General features: G+C 35.2%; 1 protein-coding gene across 6 annotated transcripts in view; it reads left to right on the top strand.

The window, feature by feature from the left end:
• Positions 1–22,025, top strand: part of TAB2 (TGF-beta activated kinase 1 (MAP3K7) binding protein 2) — a 73,016-nt gene that overhangs the window by 45,260 nt on the left and 5,731 nt on the right. For all 6 annotated transcript variants that reach the window (XM_054570093.1, XM_054570092.1, XM_054570094.1 and 3 more), the window contains 3 exons: positions 2,277–3,777; positions 20,439–20,599; positions 20,805–20,898. In XM_054570093.1, coding sequence (XP_054426068.1) covers positions 2,277–3,777; positions 20,439–20,599; positions 20,805–20,898 — 1,756 coding nt within the window. The remainder of the gene's footprint in view (positions 1–2,276; positions 3,778–20,438; positions 20,600–20,804; positions 20,899–22,025) is intronic.

The raw sequence follows: 22,025 nt of genomic DNA on the forward strand, positions 1-22,025 counted from the left end.
TGTGAGCATATCTGGGACTAGAACATATTAAATAATCACAGATTATAAAGGATTGAAGGGATTTTTGAGAGCTCAAGAAAATTAGAGAAGAAGACTTAGTAAAGATGAGTGCCATCTTTTAGAAAGCAAGTTTGGGATTGGATTTGGTTTGGAATGTACATTTTAATTTGGGAATGTTGGCAAAGAGATGAGAAGATGGAGTCTTTGTGAGCTTTGGCTCAGAAAAGAAGAATTTACTAGGGATAGCAATAAAGATAGCTTGAAGCAAAAAGCACCACTTGAGTTTGGCTAAAGATACGGTATACTTATAATAAGGAACAATGAGTTGATAAAGATTGTGATGAATTTTTAAATTACATATGAAAAACTAACATCAGCGTTAAGGGTCCGATAAAAGGATTTTTATAAGATGAGAGAGTTGAGCTGTTGGTTTGGGTTTGGGGTGGGAAAAAAATCAAATCACCTTGTTTTTTGCATTATTGTTCCAAGTGTGGACTGTCGTTTCTTAAACAAGTCTTCAAAATGCCTTTTTAGTTCAATTTTCTATAACAAGATTATATCTCATATCAAAACACCTGTAGACATTTTAATTTGGTTATTCATCTTTTTTATATCTAAAACTGTCTCCTTTCTGTCAGGCTTCTAATTCTCAAGTTTTCTTTGAATTTTCTTTCTCTCTTGTAGCCAAATTTTTTTAACTGTTTACTTGTAGTCTTTCATCATTTGTTTCTACTGTCATATCTTTTGATTCATCTTCTCATATCAATGGACTTGTCTTCCCAAGACACCCTTTGTGTCTTCACTTTTCTGTTCATTTATCTTTAGTGGTTCTCCCCATTCTCTATATTAAAGTCCAAACTCCAGTGTGACTCATTTTTCAAAGTCCTCAATTATTTCATCCCAGTCTGCTTTTCTGACAATTTATTCCTCAAAATATCCAATACAAACCTTTTAACTTCAGCCAAATCTGTTACAATCACCTTGTTTATAACATGCTTTTACTTTCTTACAATATTTATCTTTTTTACTCATGCCATTTTCTTCGCCAAAAATTTTTTTCTAGCCAAATCCTATATATCCTATGAAATCTATCAAGCCATACCTCCCTCATTAACAGAGTCCTTTCTCCTTTCTACAGTCCTACAAAATTTACTCTGTTGAATTTCAATACCACTTATTATTTGTCAAATATTCAACATTTTAATAATGTTACCTTTTCAAAAGCCATGGTTTGTCTCTAACCAAGTTGCAAGCTCTTCTAGGGAAAAGTTTGGTTTTAAATGTCATTGAGTTTTGTACAGTCTCAGTCCACATGTTCAGAAAATATCCTTTTTTTTCCCCCCAAAGATTTTATTTATTTATTTTCAGAGAGAAGGAAAGGGAGGGAAAAAGAAAAGGAGAGAAATATCAACACGCCAGAGAAACATCGGTTTATTGACTCTTTCACACCCCCAACCAGGACCTGGCCAACAACCCAGGCTGTGCCCTGCCCGGGAATTGAACCAGCAACCTTTGGGTTTGTGGGACAGCACCCAGCTCACTGAGCCATACCAGTCAGGGCTGTCCAGTAAATATTTTTATGGATGGTGTGTGAATAGTGGTTAGTCTCTTTTGAGGATTCTTTAGAAACAATCTGGTTGGGGTTTTTTTGTTTTATTTTTTACTTCTGGAGTAGATTTTTATATGGTGCTATCTATTCTAAAGATAGATATGAACTCAGTTACTCAGGAGGCTACTTTAAGCTTATATTTCATTTATATCTATGTGTCTGGGTTTTTTTGTTTTTAACACAAGTTAGGAAGAAACATGTAAAGAATTGAGATGACTTCGTTGTGAATTTTAGAATTTTTAAAATTTAAATCTACAAATACAATTTTTGAAAGGTCATTTTAAAAGGATTTATGTAGTACTCAAATGTAGAAAATATTTAATCATACAGTATTACATGCTTAAGTTGGATGTTCACTCACATTTCATTTTTAATTAGGTTGTAGTTTTATTATATTTGCATTAATTCATTTTACTATAAAATAGCTTCAAAAATAGAACAATAACTGGGTTCACTTAGCTATTGCTAAGTGAGAATGTTAGAGAATGTTTTCATTATTAGTAGTAATAAGGATTTTTAATACCATTTACATAAAAAAATTCTCGAATTTCAAATATATGTTACAATTTTAACCAATTATTTGTTAACTATGTAATATTTAAGTAGTGATAAGTATAAGCATTCACTTTTGGTCTTAACAGCAAGCTGTTTTTATTTTGTTTCATAGAATAATAATAACCTGGATGCTTGCTGTGCAGTCCTCTCTCAGGAGAGCACAAGGTATCTTTATGGTGAAGGAGACTTGAATTTTTCGGATGATTCTGGAATTTCTGGTCTGCGCAATCACATGACTTCTCTTAACTTGGACTTGCAGTCACAGAATGTTTACCACCATGGAAGAGAAGGAAATAGAATGAATGGAAGCAGGACTCTGACGCACAGCATTAGTGATGGACAACTTCAAGGTGGCCAGCCCAGTAATGAACTGTTTCAGCAGGAGCCACAGACAGCACCAGCTCAAGTTCCTCAAGGCTTTAACGTTTTTGGAATATCCAGTACATCTGGTGCTTCAAATTCAGCACCACATCTTGGATTTCACTTAGGCAGCAAAGGAACATCTAACCTTTCTCAACATACTCCCAGATTTAATCCCATTATGGTAACTTTAGCCCCAAACATCCAGTCTGGTCGTAATACTCCTACATCTTTGCATATACATGGTGTACCTCCACCTGTACTTAACAGTCCACAGGGAAATTCTATCTATATTAGGCCTTATATTACAACTCCTAGTGGTACAACTCGACAGACACAACAGCACTCTGGCTGGGTATCTCAGTTTAATCCCATGAACTCTCAGCAAGTCTATCAACCTTCACAACCTGCTCCCTGGACTACTTATCCTGCATCCCATCCTCTGTCACATACCTCAGCCCAGCAGCCAAATCAGCAAGGCCACCAGACCTCTCACGTCTACATGCCCATCAGTTCACCTACTACCCCGCAGCCACCGACAATTCATTCATCTGGTAGCTCACAGTCTTCTGCCCATAGCCAATATAACATTCAGAATATTTCAACAGGATCTCGAAAAAACCAGATTGAAATCAAACTTGAACCTCCGCAAAGAAACAATTCTTCAAAATTGCGTTCTTCTGGACCTCGAACCTCCAGCAGTTCCTCTTCTGTCAACAGCCAAACCTTAAATAGAAATCAGCCCACTGTTTACTTTGCTACCAGTCCCCCAAATACTGATGAGGCGATGCCCCGTAGTCAATCTAAGGTCTATATTTCAGCTAACGCCACCACAGGAGATGAGCAGGTCATCCGGAATCAGCCCACCCTCGTCATATCCACAAACTCTGGAGCATCTGCCGCCTCCAGGAACATGGCTGGGCAAGTGAGCATGGGTCCTGCCTTCATTCATCACCACCCTCCCAAGAGTCGAGCAATAGGCAATAACTCTGCAACTTCTCCTCGAGTGGTGGTCACGCAGCCCAATACAAAATATACTTTCAAAATTACAGTTTCTCCCAATAAACCCCCTGCCGTTTCACCAGGGGTTGTGTCCCCTACCTTTGAACTTACAAATCTTCTAAATCATCCTGACCATTATGTAGAAACAGAAAATATTCAACACCTCACGGACCCTACTTTAGCACATGTGGACAGAATAAGTGAAGCACGGAAGTTGAGTATGGGATCTGATGATGCTGCCTACACACAAGGTAATAATAATGCTGAAGGTGGAATCGTTTTCCATGCTGGGCTTATTGCTGTACATTTGATTTCACTACAGAAATGGGTATTGGCATTATTATTTCATCTTTTAAATATTGCCCTAAATAATACTATTTTAAGAACCTTTGCCAGTATTTATATAAATTTTAAATTTTAATTTTATCATGGTATAACTCAAAGTTTGAATGATAGAATTATCCAGTGTTCAGAATAATCAACTCTTACTTGTTCTCTTAATGTTTATAACATGTTCTTTTCAGTTACTGTCTTAATTGTTGTGGTAATTACTTTCCCTTTAAAATTTCTGCAAATAAAAATTTGTAAAAACACACATTTTAATTAAGAGTTAGTGAACAAATACAGTACATCTGCCTGACCAGTAAAATTGTCTTCATTTCTCTAAAACCATGTTGTTAGTGTTACTCTACATCAAAGTCTAAATATTGCTATGACTCCTAGAGTAATTTAAAGAAAAAATTGAATCCTGTCCTAGTATTTGTCTCTTTCAGCCAGACTCCCTTAAAAAATAAGGTCATGGAACCTTGTCTCTTATTTGGAGTTGTCAATAAGGTTTTAAATCTATCTCACTTGAGTATTCTTTTCTGTAATAGCCTGTTTGATATTGGCATAGTGCTAAATTATAAATATTAATTCAAGTAGAGATCATTTCTATCATGTCATATTTTATCTGACCCCTAAAGTTGCTTAGTCTTCAGTGGGAAACTTAAATTCATTCAGATAAAGTAGAGAATAATATTTGTTTTCTTGAATATTGATGCAAGTTTGAAGATTGCTTCTGAGTAACAGCATATGTTAGTCATCTTTGTATCCCCAGTGAATTGTTACCAGTAGTGTACTGCATCATCACCCCTGTGCAGCGTGCGGCCCCTACTACTGCTAGTACTTGTCCTTTTTAAAGTTTCTGAAAATAGTGATTTCACTGCTGAGTTTCTTAGAGGAGCTGAGCATATTTTACGTTTTCAAACAATTATATTTTAGTGCATCTCAACCCAACCTGAGCTATGGTGCTTTCAGATTCTATAATCACCTATGGAGTTTTTAAAAAATAAAAATGCCCAGAGCTCAGCCCAAACTTGCTCAGTTAGAATTTGTGAATACTGAAGCCTAAGTGGGCATGTGCGTACAGGCCTGTTTGTTTTTAAGGTACATGGGCGATTCTGATTGCACAAGAAATTGTGTTAAAACTTTTCCCCCCATAAGTCTGTGACTAAACTGGAACCATTTTTATAAATAATGTTCAGCAGAATGTGATTTTTAATATTCCACTATTTGTTCCACTGATTTCATTCTTGTTTTTCCCCCAAAGTCCTCTTTCTTCTCTCCTTCCATCAAAATAACAGATTTCCTGTGTTTGGATAATTGCTGATTCTTAAAAGGAGAGTAAATTTTTTTAAGATAATTTGATAAGGAGAATTTTGTATTGAACTAGATGTAAGATATTCATGCTTAACTGGGATGTGAAAATAAACTTGCTTAAGCTTGCTATTCCCAATTTCTCTCCCATCCTGTCTTAAATCTACTGTAGTCAGGAATGTTTCCACAAATCAACCAAAACTGCTCTTGTCAATGTCATCAGCAACAGCATTGTTACTAGGCCCAGTAGTGATCTCTCAGCCACCTCATCTTCCTTGATCTTCGTGCCAACAGCATTTGCCACACTAGGGCACTCGCTTCTCTGAACCATTTTGCTCATTCGATCTCAAAGGTTCTACACAAGGCTTTCCACCTATCCTTTTGTTCTTTGCTGGTTTTTCTGCATCTCTCTTATCTGCTCACATGCTGTTATTTAAGAAACAAGGTCAGAGCCTCAAAGTTCAATCTTTGGGCCTCCCTTTTTCATTTGTACTATTTCCTAGATGATCCCACTCAATACCATGACTTTAAATATGCCATGCACCACATCACAACATTTTAGTCAACACTGGGCCACATATACATGGTCCCATAAGATTAAAACGGATTATAAGGAAACAGATTTGTTTGCTATGTTGAAAGAAAAGGCTAGGCCTTACGAAGGTGTTGAATTTACTGCTAGCTTTGTGTGGTTTAAATAAAATGTTATCAGCATGTTGTCCATCTGCACCCTACTGTGGCCGGGGTCCAGAGTTGGTGGGAGAGCCAGGGGGAGGGCTGAGGAGTAGAGGCACCCAGATGGCCTGCCCATGCTCACCCCCACATGCACAGACACACACTCACTCACTCTCCTCCATTTGTCTTTGTCTGTCTTTGCGGCCCTGATTCTCTCCCTCTTTCTCCCCTCTCTTTGTTTTATTATTTCTAGCCTCAAGCTTTATCTCGCTGGGTCTCTTTCTCTTGCCTCTTCTCCCTTCCCTCTTCCCTCGCTCCCTCCCTCCTCCTAATGTCTACTCTCCCACAGATGGCACCTCCCTACTCAGCCCTGCCCTCCCCATCCCCACAGCACAACGCACTTTATCTTCTATATCTTACTTTTACTGAACTTTTTATGTTGATATCTTTAAATACACAAACACTGACTACCATGTTATAGTTGCCCGTTGTATTCACTACAGTAACATGCTGTCCAGGTTTGTAGCCTCAGAGCAGCAGGCTGTACCACACAGCCTAGGCATGCAGGCCTTCTCCATCTATGCAAGTGCACTCTGTGATGTCTGCGTGACAATGAAATTGCCTGACCACGCCTATCTCAGAGCAGATCCCCATCAGTGAGTGACCTGTGAGTGTATTAGTAGATGTCAGTGACTCCCAAATTTATAACTCTATCCTGGACTTATTCCCTGAATTTCAAGCTAGTTTATTTAAATATCTGCTTAACATCTCCATTTGAATGTTTACTAGGCATCTCAAGTTTACTAAGTCTGAAACAGCTTCTCGTATCCCACACTCCAGCTTTCTCTTCTATCATAGATAATGGCAACTGAATTTTTATTTAATGACTAAGCCAGAAACTTCAAAATTTCACATCTAATTTAACAGTAGATCCTATCAACTCTAATTTTCAAAGTATATCAAGAATTCTATCTTTTCTTCCCGCCCTGATTGTCACTTTGTCGCCCTAGCTGCCGTTATCTCCCAAGGGGATCATTGAAGGAGCCAGCCTGCTTTCGCCCTTTCCTCCTGGTCGTCTTTGAACCCAGCAGAGACGGTTTAAAAACAGAAGTCAGGTCCTATCACTCCCCTGCATGTGGCTCACCTATTTCACTTCAGAGTAAAAGCTTCAGAGCCATACTGATCCCTGCCCCATTCTCTCTTCCTTTTACTCACCACCACGCTCACTCTGTCCCAGCCCTCGGGGCTTCTTGCTGTTCCTCAAACAAAGGAGGCACAGGGCAGGGCCCTTGGACTAGCTGTTTGTTCCTTCTGTCTGAAATTCTCTTCCAGAACCAGCAGGTAGCGCCCTTCAGGTCTTCATTCAGAAGTCACCTTTGCAGTGAGGGGGTCCCTGGTCTCCCTATCTAAATCCACACCCCAACATTTCCGATCTTTCTATCCTTGCTCAAGGCAGAAAAGTGATTAATTTTAAGGTGTATAACTAATATAGCTGAATATTTACTGTGTGCTAGATAGACACTGTTCTGAGTGCCCATTTCTCAAAACCAACTATAAAGTAGGCACTAGTATTATTTCTATTTTCAGATTAAAATACTTAAGTACAGATAGTCTAAGTAAACTTGGCAAAGGATGAGTAGCAGAGCCAAGATTCTAACCTAGAAAGTTGATGATAGAGCCCACACTCAACCACGACGCTGTAATGGCTTTCCAGGCTTTCAAAATAAGTCTTCTGGAAAGACGCTTCAGGTTTAATTGTAGCTTCATGCAACTGCCCCTGGGGCACCGTCATGGGGGTTGCACGGGCCTCAGTTTGAGAATCATGAAGCTAAAGGATCACTCAATAAAAAATAAAAACAGGCAGCTATAGAGGAAGAAATCACAATATATAGATATAATTAGAAATAAAACAATGAAGTAAGGCCCTGGATAGGTGTAGAGAGCACCTTCTAAAGGTACATATATGTTAAAAAAAAAAAAGCACTGATGAGTGAAGGGTCTGGTTTGAGAGATCAAAGTCTCCCCAAAAAATCAGGTTCCCCAGAATCTGCCACTCAAATTACTTTTCTTTCCTAGCATACTTTAGAAAGCCGTAACAACTGCGATCATTTTTTTTAAACACACTTACATAATATATGGAATTTCCTAACATTCATATGGCTCTCCGTGTTTGTATTACCTATGTTTGAGGGTGGAGGCTGTTCTGCAACCTTTCATCTCGTTTCCTTCTGTTTACCATGGAACTGGTATTGACCCACATTTATGCATCACCCATTGACAAAATCTTGATCTACTGTTTTTTTGACTTCGTTCTAGCGAAATCAAAGGATTGTTCATTTCTAGAATATGCTTTTTTTGTGATGTTAGTTTGTATGATGCTTTACAGTTTACACAGCACTCACTACAGTACTAAATGAGATGACCTGAGTAATACTGATCTTTAAGCAAAGATCTTTTCTGAACTCTAATTTGTGTGGTGTGGGTAATAAGGAGAGAAAAAAAATCTCTGCCTTGTGCAGTAAAATTGATCTTTCTAAGTCTTCTGGAACATAGTGTTTCAGAGTGGAAAAATAAGGTGAGCCAGGTATTAAAATCATGGGAAAATATTTTCTGAAATTGAAGAGGGAACATACATAGATAATTACATTATTTTGCATTTATATTTCATCTAACATTTGAAATCTAAAAATGCTACAATAAAAATTTCAAAAACAAGAATTACCTTCATAAAACATCTTGTTTTATGAATGTAATATATCTCTTACATTTATAAAAGATATATTGTTTGATATGTCCTTTGCTATAGAATGAGCAGAAGAAAAAGAAGTAAATTAATGAAACTTCCACCAGGACGCTGCTCATCTCATCAGCAAGTCTGCCACCATCACCACCACCAGTCCAAAGGGATTAAATTACAGTCGAGTCCTTAAAGTACTGCAGGATTAGACAAAAATGAGTGCCAAACAGAAAAAACAAATTTAGGTTAGAGAGAAATTTTAGCTTAAAAATCTGGAGATATAACAAAGAGTGTTATTTTACCTACTAAGAACAAATATTGAAATGCAACTTCTTACCAGTGGTAAGGATACCTCTCTCTACATTCTTCCCTTTCAGTCATACCACCAGACTCTACTTAATTTGTGGAAAGTACCAATAAATACTTAACCATTCACTGTGTTCTGAGACTTTCTGGTGTTTTCTTGCATTTATAGAACTATGCTTATTGTAATGCCGACAACTCATTCAAACCAATTTTCTGGTGGGGGGAGGGGAGGCCTGCTTCCTGTGTTTTGTTATAGTAGCCAGAGGCCCTTACAAAACCAACATTGCTGCCAAAACTGATTTCTCATTCTCTGTTATCTCTACAGAAATCCATCTGTGGTATTGATCCAACTGGTAAATTACAGTGCTTTTAAAAATTACTTAAAGTTATAAACATTTTTAATGATACCTTATATATAAAGTTATAAACATTTTTAATGATACCTTAATACTGTTTTTCTTTAATTTCTTCTTTGATCTGTCTGTCCCTATGCCAATACTACGCTCTTTTGATTATTGTTATTTACTTTGTAAGTTTTATAATTGGGACATGTAAGTTGTACTTTGTTCTTTTTCAGAACTATTTTGGCTGTTTGGGGGTCTCTGCCTATTCCATATAAATATTAGAATTGTCCATTTTAAATTTGATTACACTCAAATATTAACTTTTTTAATCAAGTATGTGTAGAAACGAAAGGGTAATAATGAAAAGTTCTCCACACCAGAGCCAACAATAGCTATTCACAGACAGTTCCTTTTGTATTCTTCTGGAAATTGAAATTATATATCAAGCATATATAAACACATTTCTTTACATAAATGGAACGTAGTATTTTGCTCTGTCTTTATCATTTTTTTGTATATCTTTGAGTATTCCAAGTCAACAAGTGTAGATTTGATTTTTTAGAAAATGGCTGCATAGTATTTTGTATATAACCTCTAATCAGTCATTTCTTGATAGACCTTAAAGTCTTTTACAAACTGCTAAACTGCGTACAGTAAAAATGTTTTATGTATATATTTGCGTCCATGTCTAAGTGTTTTGGCAGAAGAGATTACTAGGGGCGGAACTGCTGTCACAGGATACGTGTATTTTTAATTTTGATAGATATATCATTCATTTAGGCTTGGTTATGCTGCAGTGACAAACTGTGTCTTTAAAACAACAAAGGTTTATTTCTAGCTCACTTGCCATAGATTAGCTGGTGGGCTCTGTTATATGTCATCCTCACTCAGGGACCCAGGTTGAGGGAATCTCAGTCTCTATGTTTCCATGAACGTTCAGGCAAGACAAAGGAAATAGAGCAAATCAGCACTGACTCCATCAGTCTCTGCCTTAGCACACGTTACTCTGTAGCTAGGACAAGTCACAGAGCCACACCAAATTCAGACAGACTAGAGGGGCTCCGTGCCACAGCATACAGCAGACCCCTTACCCACCGGGAATATGTTCAAGACTCCTAGTGGATGCCTGAAGCCACAGATGGTATCAAACATAATGTATGTATTTTTTCCTCTACATACATATCTGTGATAAATTTATATGTTAGGCAGAGTAAGAGATTAACAACAATACTAAAATGAGTAATTATATCAATATATTGTAATGAAAATTGTGGGACTGTTGTCTCTCAGTATCTTATTTACTGTATTCACCTTTCCCCTTAAAGGAAGCACTTCACAGCTTCTCTTCGGCACATCTGAATGGCCAGCATCACCACTCTTGTGTTGTGGGGCCATTAGTAAGTAAAATGAGGGTTGCTTAAACACAAGCGCTGAGATACTACCGTTCATCAGATAACCAAAAAGTGATAGGCAAGGGTAGGGGGAGGTCATGGCGTGGATATGCAGGACAAGGACAGTTTCGTCCCAAGCAGGACACGCAAGATTGAGTCATGCTACTCAGAATGGCAGGCAATTTAAAACTTACAAATTGTTCACTTGTGGGATTTTCCATTTAATATTTTCAGGCCGTGGTTGACCAAAGGTAACTGAAACCACTGAAATGAAACTACAGATAAGGGGAAACCACTGTACCTAGGAGACAGCCAGAAATAATTGAAGGGCCTCATTCATACAGTACATGTCGCCAGTTTTAATTTTGAGACTCTCTAAAGACATTCTTCTACCAGAGTATAAACTGATAGAATATTTAATTTTTTTCCATAAATATAAATAGGGAACATTTTGGCAGTATTTTTAAGAAGGTTCTTTTCTTCCGCCCGACCCCACCCATCATCATGTAGGTGATTGAAAAAGATACATCTTCGTCATTCTGTAGATAAAAATGTCTTGTTTTGGTATTTTTCAATCTACATTTTTAAATATGACTAAGATTAAACATCTTTTCAAATGTTAATTTTTAAGCCACTTGTTATTTCTTATTTTGTGAACTTGGCCCTTTTTAATAAAACACCCAGTCTGTTTATTCTAATGTTACTTTAACTTGGTCAATAAAAGCTTTGTTTTTTTTTTTACTTTTATATGTTTATACTTATCAGTAGTTTTCCTCTGGTTTCTGGGCTTAGTTTTATGTCTTACTTACAAAGCTCTTCTCCATTCCAAGATTTTGAAAAAAGAACAGAAATCTTATGTATATTTTTTTCTTTAATTGTAATATTTCTTTAAAACCATATTGACTGGTCTTATTTCTCTTTCATGTGGCATACCTTCAAAAACTTGAAATTAGTTACCATACTTCCTTTTAAATTATAAATCTGTCTAAGCTGTAAACATACCAGTTCCTATAATGGCTAATCCAGTTCATCTTTGAGACTCCTTTGGTATGTCTAGGCCCCCGTCTTCTTTTTCTCTAAAACAAAAGTTTTAGACAATGTCTGTATTTTAATGCTGTAAGAGTGCATGCAGCATGTTAATTATATACAAATACATGCCTACAAAGTATTATGAAGCAAAGGCCATATGTTTACCTATTATTACTACTAACATATAAATAATTTAAATTTCTTTAAAATAATTACAGAGGTTAAACAAAATTTCTCATAGTTTTCTTGTTATATTTGTTGCCCAAATTATGGGCCTAGTTGTGGAACTGTTGTAAAATCTCATTTCAGACTGACCTTAAAAAATGGCAAAATAAATGAAACATCAGGATGCTTTCTTGTAGAATAATTGTCATCTCTAAATCTCTTGTGACTCAATCACCAAATAAGTGACTGTAATTATACAGTTATGTATAAAACAGATCTTCCTGCTGTCAACAGTTATAGTCTAGAAAAATCTTGATTTAATTTAGAAGCCAACATTGTACCTTCTTACATACAATGACTTGGGCAGGTACAGGCAAAAACTTAAAAGGAAGAAGTACCTATTATATTTCCAATGGCAGTGTTTTTAATAAGCCGAAGATCTTTGTATCCATAAATAGCTGGTACATTTTTCAGTGACAAAGGTATTTTTTTTAATACACACATTCTGTTCTCTATCTTTTTTAACTTCCGGAGAAATTACACATTATTTACACCATAGAATGCCTAAAGTAAAGCTTATACCATCTAGAGCTTCAGGTATGTTTTTCTAATTACAAATAAAGTTTTAAAAAAAACTGTCTTCATTGTTCATTAGAAGCTGATAAAAGTAGAATAAAGACCAGGCTTTCTGAAATTGCTGTATAAAGCACTTAGTATACTTATTGGAGTGCTTTAAGAGCCCTAGTTTTTTAATTAACTAATGGTGGTTTTAACAACCACAAGAGGGAGTTGCATGCTTAAATTATCTTTATCCGTTAAATTGTAATTTTGACTGAAAGATGATTTAATAGGTACTAAATATTGTTTCTACTTTTTTTTTTTTTGTCTGTTTTAGAAGACAAAGTAGTTAAGTTTAGGAAACTAAAGAAGTCAGTGTATGATAGAGATGTCAAATACATCACTTATTAATTATTCCCTTGTTAGAACTAGCATATAAAAAAGCCACCTTGCTACAGTGTCGGCGAGCTCAAAGTCTTTCCATATTTCAAAATGTATCAGATCTTACTAAGTGAAAAATAGTAAAACTAAACATTGAAGGAGACTTTAAAATAAATCTCAACTTTTTGTTCTATCAATATTTCCATTTCTTGGACTTAGAATTTTACTCTATTGTCCATTAAAAGTCAAGTTTTTGTCATTATTTTACGTATAATATTTAATAAGTGCCTACAGTTTTCAAGGTTTAATACCAGATACCAGGTGGTACAAAACAATTCAGTGTTTACCCTCAAGGAACTTGAGGCTTAATTGAGAAATATACTTGATAACGAAAAATCTAAAATGCTGAATTTTTCCAAGTGTGAAATGAAATGAACTTCTCTCTTAGTGTGAAAATGACTTGTAAATATAAATAATGTGTAAGCTCTTGAGATAGTGATTCAATGCAAATAGCCACAGGTGAAATTGCATCAGTCTTTACCCAGACTTCATTATGGTTTAAATACTTGTATATAATTGAATATTTTAATTTTATCAAGGTATACATATTTTGTATACATACATTTATATGTGTTGTGTATGCACAGTATATACATTGCTTCTGTATATAGACAATAATGTGTCTGAGTATAGGTCATCTTTAATATCTGTTTCCCCTCTGTGTACCCCTTCAGTTGAAAAGCTAGTGTCTCCCTTCAGCTATGGAAATCCCATTCTGATTCCCAGTTTCTCCATTGTCTCCTTCTAGAACTTCTCTTCAACCATTTAACATCCTGGACCAACTTTTTATTTTGCATTGTCCTACCTTTCACTATATTCCAGTGCCTTCTCTTTCCATTGTACAATTTTTGTTCCAGTGTATATATGAAATTTTCATTTCAGCAGTGATATTTTTTAGTTTTTAAGACCTAGTTCTCTGGCTCCTTTATTAGAGCAGATTATTGTTTTACCGGTACGCTACTGTCTAAAATCTGTTAATGATGTTTACTAGAATTTAAATTCTTGGCTCTCTCCTGAATTATCTCTACTTAATCTGGATTTAGTCTTTCTCTTTGTTTATCTAGATTTTTTTCTCATCAGATGTTCCTCAGATGTGCTGTGATCCTTGTCTATTGGTTCATATTTAAGAATGAAAAGTTCTGGAGGCTAATTGAAAATCCTGTGTGAGATGTGTTACTTGGCAGAATACTTTGTGTTGACTAAGCCAGGAACCAGCTGCTGCAAGAAAACACTCCACCATCACCACCTAGCATTCTTTGTGCATGGGGACCCCGGCTTTAGAAATGTGTGTTTGGGCACCTTACAAATAAACAGACAGTTACTTGCTCTTCTGCAGGGTAGGGAGAGGTTGACTGTTCTATAAACAGACATCCCATTAAGCCCCCAATTTCTGGCCTATTCCTCACTTGTACCTCCTGTCGCTACCTGCAATTCTCAAAAGTCTGAAGCCTCTAGGTTTCTGCGGGGCCAGGTTCTGCCTCTTTGTGTAAGTCTATGAGACTAGCTTTCTTCACCCTCTTTCATTAGTCTACGCCATTTCATTCAGTCTTCCAGAAACTGGCTGACATCTCTTGTCCATTCATGGTGTTTTTTCTTTTGTATCATTGGATTGTACCACTCCTATTCCTCTCATTTTCATGGGGTTTCAGAAGGCAGATGAGAGAGAGAGAGAGAAAGCGCGTGCGTGCGTACAGTGCTCAACCAACTATACTTAAACAAAAGTCCTAGCTAATATAACTGATTACTCATAGCTTGGCTTTTTAAGTCCATACTAGTCTACATATAAATAACAAGCATGGAGAGAATTTTTCCTTCAGCTTACCCATGGAGTCTATAACAAATCACCCTTCCTATATACATGCATATTACTAGATGTGCATGAGCTTATTAATTCATATGCATGTGTGGTTGGTATCATTTTGTTTATGACACTTTATTCATATGCCAGAAGAAAGAAAGAAAACCGAAAAAGTCAGTTTGAGGGATTCCTTAAATTCCTGTTCACAGTGATTTCCCATAACAGAGGTGGAATTTTCTAGCCTCATCCCGCAACTGTAGCCCTCATTTTTGTAACCCCTCCTGAATTTCTTTCCAAGCTTTCCCCTTTTGATAGACTCTGGAAATATAAATGTCATGTTTCTTTCTTCTCAGTCAGTACCCAACTCTTTTTCATTTTGTGGAAGCTGATCAGAGGAAAGTATCTTTATAAATAAACACAATAAATACTCTTCTTCTTTATTATGAGTCTAGTAACTTTTCTTAATGGATATATATTGTGTAGTATTTTGTATGATGAAAGCTAACATTGCAAAAACTACAACGAAAGAAAAAAAGTTTAGCTGAATTTTCATAGTGATTTTTAGAAATTTAGCTTAACTTTTTTTTTTTTTTTTGGAATTTATTATTCTCAGATTTCTATTTAAAAATCCCACACCACACATGAAAAGTGAACTAGACATAAAAATTTAGGCACATCAAAGAAAGAATTGCTAAGAAATAGAGATCATATCTCTTTCCTACTGTTTGAGAACATCTTCAGCTTATAATTAACAGACGTACTTAAGAGATCCTGAATAGTCTATAAAGTAGATTGGCCATTTCTAAGTAATATAGTCATGATAACTCTTAAGATTTTGTTTTCATGAGAAATGCCTCTTATATTCCAAGACAGTGGATTTACAGTATTTTGCTTTAGAGCTTCATAGGAGATATCCTGCCTTAACTCCAAAAGGCAAGCTATATCTTTAGCCATTGCAAAAACTCCTTTCTTTGTGAATTCCCAAGGATTTAATATTTTTTCTGTTTCAGAAATATTTTTTAAGAATTTGTTCTTTAACTTCAAAACATCCCTACATCATACCTTCAACAACAGCTTCATTTCTCCTCAATCTTTTTTGAATCAAATTTCTGCCTCTTGCTGAAGGTTTATTTTCCTATTTTGATAGAAACATTAAGAAATATTGTACTGAGGATTCTAATGAAGCTCTCTGCAACTAGGAGAATATTTAACTCTTGTCTTGGAATATCTGTTCTGAAATACGCATAAGTTGGAAAATAAATTAGAATACTCTTGTGGTTTTCCATATAGAATGGGAATTGTATGCTAGCATTTTTTTCCCTCTTATCATTAAGTGAAGAACCTCTTTATGTCATAACATATTGTGCCCTACAGTCCATTTTTTTCCTTAAATGAATATTGCTACACTGGCTTTATTTCATTTTTATATTTGCCTGGTATACGAATTTCATTATTTCTCTAGCTGCCTTTAAGATTTTCTACGTATTTTTGGCTTTCAGCAGTTTGACTATCATAGGTCTAGGTTTTATTTTGTTTTTTGGTTTTTTATTATTTTTATTTATTATTATTATTATTATTATTTTGGTTGGTTTGGTTTTAATAATACTTGGAGATCTCTGGGCTTCCTGGATCTGTGGTTTATTGTCTTCTATTAATATTGGAAATTATCTGGTCATTGTCCCCTCCAGTATTTCTTCTGCCTTATTTTTTCTTCTCCTTCATCAGATGCTTGTATTGGATTGTTTTATATTGCTCCACAACTCTTGGATGCTTTGTTTTTTTCTCCACTTTTTTTTCTTTGTGTTCTGATTTGGGTAATTTCTGTCTTCCAGTGCAGTGATCCTTCTGTATCCATTGTGTTGGTAAGCCTGTGGAAGCCTGCATGCTGTCCATCCATCTTTTTAAATAGATTTTTTTAAAGATACTGATAATAGTTTTAAATTCCCTTCCAGGTAGTTCCAGCATCTGGGGACACCTTTGAGTATGTTCTATTGATTGCTTCCTCTCTTCATGATAAGTTGGATTTTTCTCTAGCTCTTCTGTGTGTCTCATAATTTTTTATTGAATTCCAAATACTATAGGGGAAGAGGGACAGAAGAGGCTGAAATTTAAGTGTACTTATATGCAGCAATGAGAACACCTCTCTCTGTGTCAGGTTATTAGTATGAGGGGTGAGTCAATTTTATCAGGAGTAGAGCTGGGTTTGGGATTCGTCGTTACCTTTAGTGCTCCGCAGTCTTTAAATACCTGCAGCACGGATGGCTCTTACTTTGTGTCACAGTGGTGCCCGAAGTGCAAAATATGTATTTCACTTTAGCTTTTACTCTGACCCTTTTCTGTGCTGTGATGGGTTCCCATTTACTCATAGTCCTTGATATGGTCAGCAAGTCTCCATGTGATCTGATTAAGGGCCAGATAGATAGTAAATTATGTAGGATTTTGCAGGCCATTTCTGTCACAACTATTCAACTCTGCTATCATAACACAAAAACAGCTATAGACAAAAAACAAACAAGTAAACATGGCTGTATCCCATGCAGTGGGATACATTTGGCCACAGTGCGCTGACCCTGGTGTAGGGCCTTGTTCTTGTACCAACACCAACCCCAACCTCTGTAATACAGGCTCTAGCAAGGACAGAGATGTTTTCCTGTTTTGTTCATTGATTTTCCAAGTGCCTCCAACAGTGCTTGACAGGTAGTAGGCTCTCAGTATATTAAGAGTATATATTTGGAATTATTTCTGTCATTTTGTGTTTGTTTTTTGATTCCTTTTTTTTTCCTTTTCTGCCATTTAAGTTTAATCATCTTTTACTGATTTTCCTCTTGGTCTCTTTTCATTTAGAAACTGCAGTCTATTTAACATTCTCTAAATTAGCATCCCTAAATCTTTCATGTGTATATTTGGCTTAACAACATTTGAGAGTATTCATCCTTAACACTTTCAAGACCTTAGAATGCTTCTCCCTTGATCTTCATATTTCTCATTTCTTTGTTATTTTCTAATATTTTAGTTTTACTTTGTTTTAAACAATCTGGGCCACTCCACCCACTGCCATAGTCTTTTTCCCTTGTTTCATAATTAGAACTTTTTAAGACTTACTCATCTTTTTTCCTTTTGTATGAATTTCCTTCTTATTAAAAAAAAAAAAATCTTTAGCAGCTCATTCAGCAGTAGTCTGTGACTGGTAAATTCCCCCAAATGTTATCTGAAAAGGTCTTTTAATCATCCGTACCTCACTAATTTAGCTAGGTGGACAACTTATTCTCTTATCTTCTGGAATCTATTATTTCTTTTTTCTTCAATTTTGGAAAATTTTCAGCGAGCTTCTTTTCCAGTTTTGCCTTTCTTTCATTCTTTCTGTTGTCTTTTTCTGGAACTCCTTTTTAGGTTTATATGAGATCTTTCTCTGTCATGTTTTCTATCTCTTTATCTCTGTGTGCTCTGGAAATAATCTTAGATCTGTCTTCCAGGTCACTGACTATGACTCTATCCATTCTAATTTTTCATCTCTCTGAGAGACTTTTTCATTCCAATGACTATTTTTCATTGGACAGAACTGTTGTTTGTGGTACTTTTCCGAATCTGTTGTATTATTCAGTGTCATATTTTTTGGTTATATTTTTGCTTTCTTCAGTTATTCCTGTAATCACTTTAAACAGATTTTTCCATAGCTCTTTCAGACTATTATATAATCTTTAAGTTTGGGTGACTCCTTTTGGGCCATTGACTTTCATGATAAGTCGTTTTCATGTTTGGTCATATTTCTTCTCTTGAGACCTTCTTTTCATTGAGCATTTTTCCCTTATGGATCCCATAGCAGTAGCTCCCTGGTAGAGGAAGTGGATCGTGGAACCATTTGCATTTACCTCTCCCAAGTGCCCCAAGGAGATCACCAGCCTGGGGCTAATTATTACAATAATTTAAAGTCCCAAAGTCTCACTCTGCCCTATGGTGTAAATTGTGACCAGTCAAGTGTGGTATAAACTGTATTTCAATTTCTCAGGAAATCCATTCTCGTCCCTTCTCTATGTATATATAATATTGAATGATACCACAAATGTATATCTTATTTTCTAATTTCAGCATAAACAAACCATCTTTAGTCATTAGAACCACTAAAGTAAATGTTTAATTTTTTTACAAATCTTTAGCATTTTAAGAAAGGCTACTTTTAAATAAAATAATCATTAATTTGAACAAATTTCTAATTAATGCCACTTGAGACACGTTGGTAGGTGGTTGGAGTTCAGAAATGAAGGAAAGTATATATTCTTTTAGTTTGCCCTTCATTCCACTTCCTGTTTCCATCTTTTCTTCTCTTATTGTCCCAGTCAAAAAATAAAACCCACATCCTCATCTTCTTTCTGGACAATAAACTCTAATGCAGTTCAAGTAAATAAACCAAATTAATATAAGCTTGACAAAACAAGCTTAGGTAGGTATATGAAAGTGCAAAGATACGGCGAGTTTTTAACCAGGAAAATGTGTACCTTCAAAAACACCTTCCTGCGTTACAGAATATATATTAAAATGGCAGAGAAAGTACCAGGAGTTTAGTGTTTATCAGGATTAGCCATGGTTTTTAAAATTTGAAACATAATACCCTCATATTTGTTTCTCCTAGTAAATAAAGGAGAAAAATTACAGAAGGAAACACTGTGGATTATATTAGTGTCAAATTTTTCTTGAGGAAAATTATCCACTGAAATTGATTTTGAAGTCCTTGAGCCTAATAGGCTTCCTACCCCACACCCTAATTCTGGTTCTAGAATATACTACTAGCTTAGATGGCCTGAATGTACATTAATGTGCTATAGCCTTTTCCTTATTTTAGATTCATAGACATTTCAGTTTAGTTGAAGGTGACTGTTTGACATTAATCTAATTGTTTAATCTGCTTGACTTTTTATTTTAATTCCTATTTTTAATTTGTAAAGGTTATTTATTATACTTTTCTAAATAGACCTGCCTATTTTCTCATGGTAGAATCATCCCAAGCTGCCTTTTTATAGAAGTAGATCCAAGTATCTTCACCTTCAGTTCAGTATCCTAAAAAATGAGGCTCACATTGTCCAGGGATGGATCACAAGAACACGTATCCATTTTTACAGTTGATATGTTTCCCGAGCAGTTCATTATTCATGCTACAAGACTGATGACTTATTTTTCTTTTTAAAAAATCTTAGAAAAATATTTTCACAAAATGTAATTGGAATATACGAAAATATATGTGTTTGATTTCTCTAAATAGTACAGTTTTTACTCTGCAATTTCAACAGCTTAATGATAACATTCTCATGGATTCAAATCAATCTGTTTTATTTGTTGCATACATCAAAATAGATTAAACCTCACCCACATTCCCTTCTAAAATATCTATAAAATGTTTCTGTTAGAATACCTTATGCATTGTCCAAACAAATTAACTTTTTGGGGTAAAAGGGCTTATACTTTCAGAAAGTCAGACGTGAATTAAATAGTAGTAAGTAAATTAATTGGCTAAACTAGAGCCTTTAGAGAAGTGCTAGAGAAGGTAGCATTAATAGGATAAAAATGCTATCTTTGTCCATGAAGTGGATTTATTCAAACCGTAAAAAAAATTAGTGAGTGACATTTGTCCACCTAAATAATTAAGATAATTTTCAAGTTAAAAATTTTGACGTTTCAAATGTTTAAATTCACAATATTTTGTTTTAATATACCTTTGGGATTTTTGGCAAACTCTTGTCACAGAGATATTCATTTATTTTGCTTTCCCAAGGCTGCTTAAAGGTTAATTGACTAAAGTGGGTGAGTGAGTCCTCATGAGTACTAATATGTATTGCAGCTCTATTGGTACACCAGAAGGCCAGAATGGAACGACTTCAAAGAGAACTTGAGATTCAAAAGAAAAAGCTGGATAAACTAAAATCTGAGGTCAATGAAATGGAAAATAATCTAACTCGAAGGCGCCTGAAAAGATCAAATTCCATATCCCAAATACCTTCAGTAAGTCTTTCTATTAACTATTGTGACCTCTGCTTGAACATGTGAATAAGCAATCTTATCAGAAGTATAAAAGCTTGACTGAGTTTTAAAAGCTTTTAATTCGTACTTGTTTTTCTGTTCTTACCTTCCCCTGCCAAACTTTTTTTTCTTAACTAATAACATGAGAATTCAATGTAGATCCTTCTCACATGGAATTATCTTTCAGCTGGAAGAAATGCAGCAGTTGAGAAGTTGTAATAGACAACTCCAGATTGACATTGACTGCTTAACCAAAGAAATTGATCTTTTTCAAGCCCGAGGTAAACTTCAGTGCATACTCAGCAGAAATTCATTGTATATACCAGCTCTTTTCCTGTGGCTCAAAACAGATCTGTCAGTCATAATTTTATTGTCTCACACTGGACTTTGGAACCAAATAGTGCTAAAAAGCTGTTGGGATTTTTATTTTCTCCCCCACTTCAAAAAAATATATTAATGTATTTATTTGAAGAGTAATTTGGTACATTTTTATATCCTTCAAATCTTCTTTAGTAATGTGCTAAAGGAAGACAAGGATTAGTATCTTCAGCTGCGTTGTCAAAAGTATTGCTATTATGTATTAGTAGAATGTGTTACAATAATATTTATTAAGATTAAAGTGTATGTACTCATACATCTTTTTTGTATTTCCCTTTTATCTTCCAAGAATTATGCTTTTCAAAACATAATTTAAAAGACACCTCCACCCTAATGGCACTATCTTAATTGACAAAATAAAGAACAGAATAAAAATATGGCTTACACATTTTTACAGCAATGATCATTTATTATACTTGAGCTATTATTGACAAGTAGTCATTGCTTATTGTAGTAAAAAGTTTATAATTTCATTTGGTTCCATAGGCAATTAAAAGGAAATATATTTTATAATTTACACCTAACTCTGAAGTTAGGAAAATAATAGAAATATATAAAATGGAAAAGATAGAAAAGGGAAGGAAACCAACAAAATAAAGAAGTCCTTAATCACACTTTTGAGTGTATGCCAGAATCCATTAAACTGAAAGATGATTCATTTTATTTTCTTTTAAAACATTAGTAAGCTGTTTATCTTGAAACATTCATAGAAAATGCCATAATTTAACATTGGAGAGAAAAAGAAAATTAGGGCTGGTCTAGAAACTAATTTTGAACTTGTTCCTTTTGTTTAAAATGTGAACCATTGTATTACATCAGTGCAAGGATTTTATACTTATTTGAGCCCAAACCTTTTAGTTGCTTAAGGCCATGTTTGGTCACTTAAAATTACAAATTTATCCCGTGGATCAGGGATCTGCTTCTAATTATATCATTGTCTTACTATCATTAATATGACTTCTTCCCCAGTTTGCCACTTACACATCTGTTTTGAGTACTGTTATACTTGCCTCAGCCATTTTGAAATCCT

The sequence above is a fragment of the Pteronotus mesoamericanus genome, unplaced genomic scaffold (genome assembly GCF_021234165.1).
Source record: "Pteronotus mesoamericanus isolate MK-2021 breed Mesoamerican mustached bat unplaced genomic scaffold, CSHL_Meso_final contig_20, whole genome shotgun sequence".
Taxonomy (NCBI): Eukaryota; Metazoa; Chordata; class Mammalia; order Chiroptera; family Mormoopidae; genus Pteronotus; species Pteronotus mesoamericanus.